The sequence below is a fragment of the Camelus bactrianus genome, chromosome 34 (genome assembly GCF_048773025.1).
Source record: "Camelus bactrianus isolate YW-2024 breed Bactrian camel chromosome 34, ASM4877302v1, whole genome shotgun sequence".
Lineage (NCBI taxonomy): Eukaryota > Metazoa > Chordata > Mammalia > Artiodactyla > Camelidae > Camelus > Camelus bactrianus.
Window position 1 is genome coordinate 4,869,711 of NC_133572.1, and position 13,751 is coordinate 4,883,461.

Sequence of the window (13,751 nt, forward strand, 5' to 3'; positions counted from 1 at the left end):
AGCACTCTCCTCTTCCTTTTCTTGCTTGCGCCATTGCCTGTCCTTCACCAGGAGTTTCCTTTTTCTTCTTGCTCCTTTCTCATGGTCTCCCTTGACCTCCTCTGGCAAGTAACAAGCCACTCTTCCAGTGTCTCTCTTGCTCCGGCTGCTCCTCGTCACGAATGCTCCTTTCAGCGTCTCTTCCTTCCGTCCCACCCCAAGTCAAAGCCCCCAAATCAAATCTCAACTCCAGGCCAGACCAGGCCAGGTCATGTCAGGTCCAGAGGGGTCACCACCATCTTTCTTTTCCTCCCTCTTGGCTGCCCATTGCCCCTGCTCTCCTCTTTGTGGGGCTCATAAGGCCAGGGGACTCGGGTATCTTGCAAAGGCTTTATTTGAAAATTTTGAAACTTACATCCCACAAGAATTCAAGATTATCACCACAAGAAGAAAGAGATAATACAAAAATATATATCACAGCATAGGAGCCAGGTAAGAGAGGAAAGAAGGAAGGAAGGTGGGAAAGTGGTGAGAAGTCAGGACAAACCTGAGGGGTCGGGGTGGAGGGAGGGAGGGAATGTGGAGGAACCAAGGAGGCAGGGAGGGAAGGAGAGAGGGAGAGGTGGATTGGGAGGCAGAGCTCCCAATGGCCTTGAACCAGCTGGCTCCAGTCCCTGGCAGCCTAGGTGGAGTTAGGGAGGCCCTCAGGGATGCTGGGAAGTAGAGGGCTGGCTCAGGGCTCTGAGTTCCAGAGTGACATACACAGACAGCCAGGACAGACAAGACAGCAGGGACTTAGGAGGCAGGGAAGGGCAAGTGGGAGCCCCTTTCTCATGTAGTGCAGCAAGTGACTCCTCCCAAAAGCCATCTCCCAGACAACAGAACTTAGCAGGGGGCGGGGGAGGAGTCTGGAGGCCTCACTACTCCCATTCCCACAGTGATGGGGAGCCCTCAGGGTAATGAGCGCACCCTCAGGGTGGGATGGGGGAGACAGAGAAACATATGGACCGGGATGGGACCGTGACAGACGGGGGCCCCAGGAGCCCCCAGCTCACCTCCCACCCACCTCCAGGGCAGCATGCAGGGGCCAGAGAAACTCCAACAGTGGGGTTCATGAGGTGGAGTGTGGGCACGACACACAACACCACGATGTGGGGTCAGGAAAGGCATGAGAGGTCGCGGGAGTCACCCACAGACCCCTGAGTGATGGGCTGGGCAAGGAAGGGGGCAGAAGAGAAAGTGAAAAGTGTGAAACAGAAGAGGGGATGGAGGGACCTGTAGAGGGGAGACTGGCTGTACACGAGCAGGTGTGCAATGGCCTGTGAGGGGAGAGAGGAGTGTGCAAGGCTTTCATGTGAGTGTGCAAGGGTGGGGATGGGGGACCAGAAGCCACAGATATGTGAGGCCCCCACCTAAAGGAGAGTAAGCAGGTGGGCTCGCCTGTGGGCTAATGAGTGTTCCGAGATGCGTGCTAGGGCCGGAGCCCCAGCTCCCACAGCCGCCCTGCCCTCAGCGGGATGGGGGCTCTGCCAGCCCCTTGGCTTCCTGCTTGGTGGCACCCCAGCATTGGGGAGCATCACAGATTCACCAGGGGAATCCTGAGAGGAAAAGGGAAAGGGCACAGTCAGGAACCAAAAGGCAGGCCAGAATCGAAAGGGCAGTCCAAGAGGAGAAAAGGATCATGGTTAAGAAGGCAGAGTGGACCCGGGACCTTGTGCATGCTAGGCGTGCACTCCACCACTGAGTACCTCTATTTAAAAAAATAAGCAAATAAATAAACCTCCCCGCCTTAAGGGAAAATAAAGGAGGAAATAAAAAAGGGCAGAGTGGAGTGAAATGGCAGTGTGAGACCAGTACACAGATCCACAGAGAGCAGGAGACGGAAGGGTCCCCCCAGACAGGAGAGGTGCAGTCTCCTGCGGAGGGCCAGGTCTGCCTCCTCCCCACCCACCCGGAAGGGAGCACCCCAATCACAGCCCTGAGTTGCCTCCCCTCCCCACCCCCCCATCCCTTTGCTCTGCCCTCACCGGTTCAACTGGAAGGCTGGAGCCCCCTTGGGCTGGGGCATCCCAGGCCGGGGTCCCCCTCGGGGCTCCTCATGGTCAGGGGTTGGGGTAGGCGAGTCCCCGAAGGCCCCCAGCACAGTGACCCCAGCTGGGGACAGGTCTGTTAATGGCTGCTGGCTCTCCTCCTGTCTCAGGACACCTTGCTGCCCTGAGGGCCTGCGCCGCTTCTGGCTGCGGTCCCAGCTGGTGCACCGGAAGGAAGGAAGTTCTTACACACTCAAGAAGCCCCCAACCTGGGCTTCCAGCGCTGGTCACCCCCAGCCACCCCCAGGTACCCCCAACATCCTACAGCAAAGAAACCGGCCTTTAACAGTTCCCCACACTGCATGTTCTGAGACCGTGTCCACAAACCACTTCCCCCTATCCCCAGGGGGCTCGGGAATCTAAACCACCCTCCTACCTGGTGCAGATCCACAGAATGAGTACCTCCTCCCCATCAACACACAGATTCCCCCAGAACCGCCCCCTCCCCCCTGCATACCCAGAAGAGCCATTTCTCTCCTCAGCAGGCGCCTGGCAGGTTTAGTTCTAGTTCAAAGTCAACTAATGATCTGGACGCCTGAGTCTAATGATTCTCGCAGTAAAGTGTGAAGGACTGAGTGACCCGTTATTAAATGCATGCAAAGAAAGCTCCAGATTTTCTCCCTCTGCCCAAGGCAGCCTTAAGAAGGGGCATGGCAGAATGGGTCTTGGAGGAAATGGGGACCAAGGGATGTCCACCAAAGCCCCCCCACCTCCGTGCACACAAGTGATTCCCCCATGTCTCCCATTACCCTTGTACTTCCCCGAGAGAAGGAATCTGCTCATTCCTCACTGCTCCCCCGACCCAAATCCTTCCTTTCTTTTCGCAAAGTTCTTGCCTTCCTCCACCTTCTGTCCCACCCCTGGCAAAACTGCTGCGCTGCCCTTGCTCCCTCCCCTCTCCCAGCCAAACATTGCCAAAAACTCAGTCCCCATCTGCCAGCACCACCCCCCCTTACCAGAACTTGAAGATGATGCCAGTGGCCACGAGGACAATGATGATGGAGATGGTAATTGTGACATAGAGCTGAGGGTCCACACCTGATTGGAGGGGTAGGGAGAAACTTTTAGGGAGGCCTGAGGTGGTGGGAGCCAAGAGGGGCAGGGGGTGGGGTTAGGAGGAGTGTTGCCATTTGAATCCACATCACCCAACTCTCTCTCTGCTTCTCTGGCGCCTCCCTGCCTTATTCCTTTTTTCTTTTTTCCCAAGCCCCCGCTTTATTCTTATTATCAGCTTTCCCCAGAGTTTTCAGCTCTTTTCCTCCCAAATCCTTTTTCTCCACTTCCCCAAATCTGCATGCGTGTGATCAGGAGGCTCCAAGGTCAGAGAGAACCTCTCTCTCTGCATAGAAGCTAGGGGGTGGACATGTCCATCTCTGTCCTGGCCCCACCCCCAAACCACTGGCCCTGTCTCAGCCCTCCCTGAGCCAAGATGTCACCCTGAAGGGCCGTTCAGCTGCGGTGTTCCTCTGCCTGGAGTACTCCCACTGTTTCCAAGGTCCAGCTCAAATGTCAATTCTTGGAAGGTGTCCTACTCCCCAGGCAGAAGCAGTCTCTCCTTTCTCTCTTTTCCTAAAGACATGCTGTGCATGCCTCTCTTAGAGCACTTATTACGTTGACTCATCCCCAAGTGTTTACGCATCTGTCTTCTCTGGTGGACCTGAACTCCTCTGAGGCTCAGCTGCATCTTCATCTCGGCCGCCTGTGCCAGCATACTGCCCACCCGACACGTTTGTGGAAGGGCTAACAGACAAGGCCCCTATTGCTGCCCTTGGAGTCTTCAACCAGCCTCCCACCCAACCCTCACATCCCTACCAGCTCCCCCAACTCCCACTCACCTTCCCCGCGGCCCCCGAACAGGAACGGCCGTAGGGTGGCAGGTGCTTCTCCCAGGATGAGCCCATCTCCATCACCCCGCATGGAGTCTGAGTTGGGGTGTGGGGTAGCCAGCCCATGGGGGGCTGCAAAACCATAGTCCAGAGGCAGAAATCCAGGATTGGCAGAGCTGGGGTCTCCTCCATCGTCTCGGGACACTGTGGGGCCCCATACAATAGCCCACGGGTACTGGGACGAGGGTGGTCCCTCCTCAAAGCCTGATGGGGTGGCAGGGGGCGCAGTGCCTGGCAGAACTTGCCGACGAGATCTTGGGACCCGAGGGGATCGGCTTGGTGGGGGTGCCCGCTCCCACACGCACACATGGCGTGGGGCCGAGGGGCCTCCCCGGGCACAGGGGGGGCGGGCTGGGGCTGGTGGGGTTCGAGGGGAGGAGGAGGAACCTTGAGCAGGTGGTGGGAGGGGCAGCAGCAGCAGTGGCCAGAGAGGAAGGAGATGGGACAGCAGCAGTGCAGGCCTGCGGGAAGGGAAAGAAGGTGGCTGAGACCAAGCCCATCCTGGGCATAAGTGTAAGGAGGATGGGCTACCAGAGTTCCCGGGTTGCCTCCCTCCAAGTCTCTGTGCCAAAAGCAGGTGGGCCTTGGGAAAAATGGCCTCATTTCCCATCTTCCTAGAGTCTAGCCCTCAGGATGGAAGACCCTGGGTGGGTCTAGGAGGGAAAGGGCCAAGACCTCAGGGAAAGTGGCTTCCAAGGTCCTTCTGCTGTGCCAAACTTACCACATCCTGGACTTCATGTCCGAGATCTTCCTCAGCGATGACCCGGATTTTCAGCCTTTACTGGGGGAGAGAGGGTTCATCACATTCCAACCCTGCCCTGAGTACTTCCCCAGCCCATTCATCCACCATTCACCCCCATTCTCCTCCCAGCTGCGGCTGCCAGCTATGCTGCTGCCGCCCAGGACCCACGGCTGCTTAGCATCCTCTTGAGGGAAAAACTCTGTCCCTTGTCTATCTCCCAGCTCCTGTCTGCAACTTCCCAGGTCCCTGTTAGCTCCCCACCCCAGGGTCTACCCTCACTTCTCCGGCTTCCTTCCTTCTCACTTCTTCTGCCCACAGCTCCAAGCTTTTCTTGGATCTTAATTTAGAGCCAAGAACCTTGTGATTCCTTGAGCACCTACCGCGAGGGAGGGAGTCTGAATGGGGGAGGGAAGAGGAAGTCAATCTGAGTGAGTGTGTGAACGAGCGTGTGGCTGCACAGGGGGGAGCATCCCAGCCTGCCCACCCTACTTGTAGTCTGAGGCATTTCTCTTAGGGTTGGCCCCAGGAATCTGCATCTTCAGGAGAAGGAGAAGAAGAGATGGAGGGATGGAAGGAGAGAGAGAGGTGGGTGGGAGGAAAACTACAGAATATCATTTTTGCTCAGCATTTAATCATCCAAACGCATAGGTGCCCTGTGAGGGGAGGTAGAGTTGGGGAGAGGCCACCCCCTCAGATGTAGCTCTCCTGGGTAAAGAGTCCTTGGAGAATCTGGATGGATGGTTTTGAAAAAGGAGAACACGTTCTCAGAGCTGAGGGTGGTGGATGGGGGGGGCAGGCTCCCCATGAATGATGACACCCTGTGTTCTCTGGATTCTGGGTGTAAATCTGGACATTAAGCACTCTCAGAGAATAACAGGGGAATAAGATGGGAGAGTGTGGAAGGGACTCGGGAAGCGAGCTGGGTGGAGACATGTGAAGGGTGATGGGCTGAGAGAGGGAAGGTTGGGGAGGCATGAGAAGGCAGGAGAAAGGTGAAGAGGAAGTGGGTGGGGGTCAGTCTTCAAAGAAGGGACTGGGGGCGCACAGAAGACTGGCAGCTGGAGGATGCTGAGGGACAGCCGGAAGAAAGGTCAGGGAGGGAAACAGAGGGTGAAGGGGTCATAGGAGCCGGGGAAGAAGCGGGAAGGGCAGAAGGAGGAGGAAGGAAAGGTCCAGGCAGGACGGGAAGTGGAGACGGGAAGATGAAGGGAGGAAAGGAGTGGAGGAGACCAGGGATAGGGAGGAAGGAAGTGGGAAAGGAGAGAACAGGGTGCTGAGGACAAAATGAGACGAGGAAGGGATGGGGGACGGAAAAAGGGAACAGCAAAGATGGAGGAGTTGGAAATTGTTTCTTCAAACGTAAAGGGATACGGAGCTACGGAGAGAGGCAGGGATGGGAGCCTGGTGGGAAGAAGGGAGAGGGGCCCGGGAAGAGAGCTAAGCTGCAGGGACGAAGGAAGGAGTGTGAGCCAGTGAAGCGGAAAAGGGCTCCCAGGGACATCTGTGGCCAGCTGACTCCAGGACCCACCCGCCTCTCCGTCTGTGCATCTCCCAACCAACGTCAACTCCAGTCCCCGGACCCTGCACCCTCTTAGTCACCCCCTCCAGGAAGCCCGCAGTCCCCGGCTGGCGCGCCACCCCCACCCTCCCCTCGCTCCTCACCGACCTGTTGTGCGCAGGAGACGGGCTGGGGGTGGGGCGGGAGCCTCGGGCTGGGGGAACCCGGCTCCATCCCCAGCGTGGCCGCCAACCCACCCCTCCCGCAGGCCCGCGCTCCCCGGACAGGAATGGAAAGCGACAAGAGTAGGGGGTAAACGAGGACCAGGGGGTAAACGAGGACCAGGGGGCAAACGCTGAGGAAGGGACTGCACGGGAGCGAGCGCCGAGAGCAGAAAGGGAACCCGAGGCAGGAGAATACACGGAGCCGGGGGCCGAGCCGAAGGCGGGATGGAGGCAGCCGCGGGGATGGTGACCGCTGCGCCAGGAGGGCAGGATGCAGTCGGGACCCGCGGAGGGATGGCGAGCACGGCGGGGAAGACGCGCTTAGAGGCTGGAGGGTTGAGCCGGGCGAGGGACCGCGCCGGGAGAGGCGGGGGCGCAAGGCGCGGAGTCCGGGAGCGCAGGGCCGGGCTCCCTTGGGTGGGGGCGGGGGGGGGGGGCCCTCTCGCTCACCTGCATGCCTGGCGCGGCGGCGCGGCGGCTGCGGGCGCTCGAGGCTGCGCCAGGCTGGGGGGTCTCGGGAGCGGTTGGGGCACGGAGCATGGTCGGGGGGTTCGGCCGGCAACGGGGTGCTGGAGAGGGTGGGGGGGGGCGGGCGCCCGGGGCGCGGGGCGGCGGCGGCGGCGGCGGCGGGAGATGCTCGGCTCGACTCGGCTCGGGCTGCGCTCGGCTCGGCTGGGCTCGGCGCGGCAGCTTGAAGCTCTCGGTCTCCGCCTCTCCCCCTCCTACACGGTTTAACCCTCCAGCTGCCGTGCCTCCAGAGTCGCGCCCAGCTGCATCCCAGGTGCAGGGTGGGAGAGGGCGGCGGAGGGTGAGCGACTGTCCGATTCCCTGGTTCCTGTGGTGGGCTTCTCCACCCTTCACCCCAACTCCATGGACACCTATGGTTGTCCCAGTTTCTGAGATTCTGAGTCACCCAAAGCTCGTGTCCCCGACTATTTTGCCCCTGCTGAAGAGTGCTGGGGGATGAGGTGGGGGTAGGGTGGGGGTGAAGACCTCGCACCATCCTTGGCTTTCCCAATGACTTGATCCTCTGATTCCACTCTGGCCCTGCTATGATGCATTCTCCCCGAAGCCACCCAAATGATCTTTACAATAAGTAGACCAAGTTGCATTACTCAGCTTTTCTAGCACTCAGAATATCCAAACTCCTTACTGTGACTTACAAGGCCCTATATAAACTGGCTGCCAGGTAACTCTGATTTCCCTTCCTAACACTTTTCATGCCCCAGCCACACTGGACCTGATCTCTGTTCCTAGAATTAGAGGCTCTTAACCTGCCACAGGGCCTTTGCACTTGCTGTTCTCACTGCCTGGAATATTTTCCCCTGGCTTTTCACAATAATTGACTCATTTCATTAAAATTTCACTTAGGTCCAGTTTCACCTCCTCTCTATTAAAAGCAGTTTCCCCTGCCCCCACTCTCACCCTATCCTAACCCACCCTCCTCTTTCATGTTACCCTGTTCGATTTGGGTTGCACTTCTAGGACACCACACTCTTCTAGTTTCCCTTCCTCCTCGCTGGCTTTTCCTTCTCCATCTTCTGCTCGACCTCTAAATGTTAGAGTTTCCTGGGTATTAGTCCTTGGCCCTGTTCTCGTTCCACATTCTGTGTCCAGTGATGTCATCCAGTCCCAGGGCTTAAATACTATGTAAATGTCAGCGAATCCTAAATTTATATCCAGAGCTCCAGACTCATTTATCCAACAGCCTACTTGACATCTCCACTTGGATGTCTAATAGTCATGAGAAGCTAATGGCTAAAATAGATGTCTTGAATTACCCCTCCTACCCTCCAGCCCACCCCCACCCCTGCCAGTCCATTTCTCTCCTGGTGTTCCCCATCCTGGGACATGACAGCGCCCACTTGTTCAGGCTAAACACCTAGGAAACATCCTTCCTCCCTTTCCCTTTTTTCGCTGATTCCCACCCTGTATCTAATTCACCAGCAAGTCTTATGGGCTCTGCATCCAAAATATATCCTGAATCCATCTACTTCTCTCCTTTATTGCTCTAATCCTGGTCTAAGCTATCATCTCTCATCTGGAATAGTGCAGTGGCTTCCTAGCTGGCCCCTTGCTTCTGCCCTTGCCCTTTACAAACTAGTCTTCATAATATCTAGTAATATTTAAAAGATCTAAATCATATCATGCTTTTGCCTGTTTAAAATATTTCAGTGGCTTTTCATTGCACTTGGAATAAATCTGAACTCCTTGTTAGGAGTGGCCCTCCAGGTAGTACTTCTCGATGTTCAAACAATGCACCAGATCGAACTTCTTGATATTCTAAACATCTGAGATCATTCTCTTGGCACCCCTGCATGTTTCATTCTTTCTTCGTGGAATCTTCTGCCTGCCCCCGCCCCCCGCATCTTCACCTGGTTGGCTCCCTCTTGTTCAGCCACGCACTCTGTCTCATCAGTATCTTTTCAAGTCATCACTCTCTGAAATGATCTTATATTTGTTTACTGTTTATTGTCCACCCCCCCACACATACACTGGAGAACAAAGACCTCATTGGTCTTGTTCACCTGGTGTCCTTCCTCGTAGATGCTCAATACTGATCGCCTAGTGAACTTCACCTGGGACCCCTGCCCACTCTGAACTCTTCAGCCTCCCCTCTGCTCTCCATCTGCCTTTCCTCTCTGTCTGCCTGCCCTCCCTGATCTCTGCCCTGTGCTGAATTTAAAGCATTTAAATCAAGTCTCTCCTCACACCCCCACCCCTCCAGATGCTCACCCCTCATCTCCTACGTTATTACTATCATTAGCCTGACACTCTTGCCTCCCGGAAGGAAACCTGCTGTTCTGACCAGCATCTGCAGCCGCTGCCTCCTGCTTGTCTGTCCCTGACAGCCCATAATTCTGAGGTCAGACAACAGTGAGAGAGCCCTCCTCCTGGTGTCTCTCAGTGGCAGAGAGACAGAGAGAGAGAGAGAGACAGGCAGACAGACAGTGCACATTGGATGCAAACCGGGCCGTGTGAGGCAGGGTGTGCAAATCACACCGTGCCCTGGGTCCCACTGAGCCCTGTGCATCTTGAGGATAAGCTGTAAGAGGACTCGTTCTGTGATGGGTGTGGGTCAAATTTATCAAGTGAGTATTCACTACCTGTGTAAATGCCTTTTACGCTGATGACTCTGGGTCATTATGAATTATTTCTAGTATTCTTGATTCATTCATTCTTTCAATGACTATTTTTTGAACACCTACTACATGCTGGATACTGAGCTACTGCCTGGGGCCCAGTGGAGACAAAGAACAAAGTTATCACTGTCTTCATGGAACTTAGACTCGAGCGAGGGAGACAATGAAATACGAAGTGATACACGTGTCTTCAGATGAATCTGAGGACCTTCCCACACTCCACGGTCTATAAATTCTCTCCCTGTGTCTGGCTCTGCTGGCACCTTTATCATTATTTCCGGGCTCACTGGGGCTTCCCAGTATTTGTCAGGGTAAATTTCTGTCTGTTACCTGTTCTCAGATGTCCTTCTTCTGAACTCTTCTCACTCTCAGCTGATGATCTCGCCTGCTGCTTTTCTGAGAAAATAGAAGCAGGCAGAAGAGAACTTCCCCACTTCTATATCACCAAGTCTCAGTCCCCACCTCTCCTGCTGAGGGAGATCCCAGGCCTTTTCAGCCACCCAAAGCCATCATTTCAGGAACTGTCCCTCCCTCTCCCGCAGCATGACCTCCTCCTCTCTGCTTGATTATACCCAGCAGCAGGTAAACATGTTGTCACTTCTTGCAGCTTAGGCTTAAAACAAACCCTCCTTAGCTCCACATTCCCCTCCAGCGCTGGCCCTTCTCTGCTTCCTGTACCAGCAAAGATCTCAGAAGATGCGCTCTGCTCACCATCTCTTCCACTTCTCCTCCCTCTCCTTCTCTTTCTCTTTTATCAACTTAATTAAACTCTACTTTTTGTAATTTATTATTTTGAATTGGTAATACATTCACATGTATACAAAAAGGTAGGTAGTGAAATTCCTCATTCTCACCTGGTCCACTGTCTTTCCAGCTCCCACCCCTGCCGCAACGAGATGAATTTCTCTGTATCCTTCCAGAGTTTCTTTATGCCCACACAGGCAAATAGTAATGCAAATTCTTACTTCCTCATGTATTTGATGTAAAGTTGGCATACCGTGTGCGCGGGTCGATGTCTTCCCTTTTTGACTTGGTGTGCCTTTGCTGTCTTGCTGTATCCATGAATAGGAGCTTCACAGTATCCTGACGTGGGGATGGACTCCCAAACTGTCCTGAACCCACTGCTGATGGGCTTCTGCCCAAACTTCTCTGCTGAAACATCTCTTGTCAAGGCCACCTGTGACCTCTATTTCTAAACCCAGAGGTCAATTGTCAGTCTCATTTTACTTGGTGATCAGCTGCCTTTGATACAGGTGATCATGTCCCATTTTATTTATTTAAAAAAATTTGAGGGGGAGGAATTAGGTTTTTATTTATTTCTTTATTTTTAATGGAGGTACTGGAAATTGAACCCGGACCTTGTGCAGCTAGGTATGCATTCTACCACTGAGCTATACCCTCCCTCGTTTTAGATGACATCCTTTTGTTTGTTTGTTTTTGGAGGGGAAGGTAATTAGGTTTATTTATTTATTTATTTAGTGGAGGTACTGGGGATTGAACCCAGGATGTGGCACCTGCTAAGCTTGCACTACCACTGAGCTGTACCCTCCCTCCCCTGTCTTAGAAGCACTTTCTTACCTGACTTTTACGCACACTGTGCTGATCTTGTCCCACCACACAGGCTCCCTTACTGATTCCTCTCCATCTCCCTGACTGCCAGTATCCTGGCTCTCTGCGCTATGGGTGGTCACACCCCAGGAGATCACATTCAGTCTGATCACATATCTGATGACTCCTAAAATGTAATCTCCAGCTCAGCCCCTTCTCTTGTCCCAGACTTTTCCATTCAACTGTGGACCTGCCCCTCCCTCAGCATTTCATCTCTTAATAGTGGCATCTCTTTTCTTCTTGTTGATCAGGATGAAAATCTTGGCATCATCCTTTAAAAAAAAAAGTCTCTGTAGCTGTCTAGGACTTTCTTTTGTTCAACTTTATTAGATGTATATACACAAGTGTAATACGTATTTGTATTATATATAAATATAATTATGTATATTTTGCTACACAAGATACTAGTATATATGTTAGGAGCAAAATAAAATGAGTATCTGTGAACTCACCACTCTACCCAAGGACTATAAAGTTACCAATAACTTGCATCTATATAATCCCTCAACCTCCTATCCCCCTGCCTCCTCCCTATAATATTTTCCCCACTTTGAAAAAATTATTCCCTTTTTTTTTAATTGAAGTATTGTCAGTTTACAATGTTGTGTCAATTTCTGGTGTTCGGCATAATAGTTCAGTCCTACATATACATACATCTATTAGTTTTCATATTCTTTTTCACCATAGGTTACTATAAGATATTGAATATAGTTCCCTGTGCTCTATAGTATGAACTTGTTGTTCATTTATTTTGTATATAGTAGTTAGTATCTGCAAATCTCAAACTCCCAATTTATCCCTTTCCACCCCCTTCTCCCTCCGTAACCGTAAGTTTGTTTTCTATGTCTGTGAGTCTGTTTCTGTTTTGTAAATAAGTTCATTTGTCTTTTGTTTAGATTCCACATATAAGTATATCATGTGGTATTCTTTCTCCTTCTGGCTTACTTCATTTAGAACGGCAATGTCCAGGTCCATTTATGTTGCTGCAGATGGCATTATTTTACTATTTTTAATGGTTGAGTACTATTCTATTATATAAATACACCACAGCTTTTTTCTCCAGTCATCTGTCGATGGACATGTAGGTTGTTTCCATGTTTCGGCTATTGTAAATAGTGCTGCTATGAACACTGAGGTGCATGTATTTTTTCGAATTAGAGTTCCCTCTGGATATATGCTCAGGAGTGGGATTGCTGGATCATATGGTAGCTCTACTTTTAGTTTTTTAAGGAATCTCCATACTGTTTTCCATAATGGCTACACCACACTACGTTCCCACCAACGTGTAGGAGGGTTCTCTTTTCTCCACACCTTCTCCAGCATTTATCATTTGTGAACTTTTTCATGATGGCCATTCTGACTGGTGTGAGATGGTACCTCATGTAGTTTTGATTTGCATTTCTCTGATAATTAGCTATATTGAGCATTATTTCATGTGCTTATTGGCCATTTGTATGTCTCCATTGGAGAGTTGCTTGTTTAGGTCTTTGGCCCATTTTTGGATTGACTTGTTTTTTTATTATTAAGTTGTATATGCTGTTTATATATTCTGGAAACTAAGCCCTTCTTAGTCTCATCTTTTACAAATATTTTGTCCCATTCTGTAGGTTATTTTGTTTTGCTTATGGTTTCCTTTGTTGTGAAAAAGCTTATGAGTTTAATTAGGTCCCATTTGCTTATTTTTGCTTTTATTTCTATTGCCTGGGTAGACTGCCCTAGGAGAACATTGCTAAGATATATGTCAGATAATGCTTTGCCTATGTTTTCTTCTAAGAGGTTTATAGTGTTTTGTCTTATGTTTAAGTTTATAAGCCATTTTGAATTTATTTTTGTGTATGGTATGAGGGAATATTCTAACTTCATTGATTTACATGCAGCTGTACAGTTATCCCAACACCATTTGTTGAAGAGACTATCTTTACTCCATTGCATATTCTTTCCTCCTTTGTCAAAGATTAATTGACCAAAAGTCTATGGGTTTATTTCTGGGCTCTCTATTCTGTTCCACTGATCCATATGTCTGTTTTTATACCAATACCATGCTGTTTTGATAACTGTAGCTCTGTAGTATTGTCTGAAGTCTGGGAGGGTTATTTCTCCAGCTTCATTCTTTTTCTTCAGTATTGTTTTGGCAATTCTGGGTCTTTTGTGATTCTGAATAAATTTTAGGATTATTTAATCTAGTTCTATGAAAAAATGTCTTGGGTGATTTGATTGGGTTGTTTGTTTTTTTCTTGTAAGTCATATGAGCTGCTTATATATTCTGGAGATCAAGCCTTTGTCGGTTTCATTTGCAAAAATTTTCTCCCATTCCATAGGCTGTCATTTTGTTTTACTTATGGTTGCCTTTGCTGTGCAGAACCTTGAAAGTTTAATTAAGTCCCATTTGTTTATTCTTGCTTTTATTTCTATTGCCTGGGTAGACTGCCCTAGGAGAACATTGCTAAGATGTATGTCAGGTAATGTTTTGCCTACATTCTCTTCTAGGAGGTTTATTGTATCTTGTCTTATGTTTAAGCCTTTGATCCATTTTGAGTTTATTTTTGTGTATGGTGTAAGGGAGTGTTTTAGCTTCATTGAT

At 51.2% G+C, this 13,751-nt stretch overlaps 1 protein-coding gene across 2 annotated transcripts; it reads right to left on the reverse strand.

Moving 5' to 3' along the window:
* Positions 1-355: 355 nt before the first annotated feature.
* PIANP (PILR alpha associated neural protein) lies at positions 356-11,623 on the reverse strand. Of its 2 annotated transcripts, XM_074357324.1 has the most exons (7): positions 9,893-11,623; positions 6,870-7,189; positions 4,677-4,736; positions 3,905-4,416; positions 3,026-3,107; positions 2,007-2,228; positions 356-1,577 (listed from the first exon to the last, which is right to left on the reverse strand). In XM_074357324.1, exons 3-7 carry the CDS (start codon positions 4,691-4,693, stop codon positions 1,556-1,558), a joined length of 855 nt encoding a protein of 284 aa, XP_074213425.1. In that variant the 5' UTR covers positions 4,694-4,736; positions 6,870-7,189; positions 9,893-11,623; the 3' UTR covers positions 356-1,555. The 2 variants fall into 2 exon arrangements, with proteins under 2 accessions (XP_074213425.1, XP_010956014.2); XM_010957712.3 differs by lacking the exons at positions 6,870-7,189; positions 9,893-11,623 and adding an exon at positions 6,364-6,790.
* Positions 11,624-13,751: the final 2,128 nt, after the last annotated feature.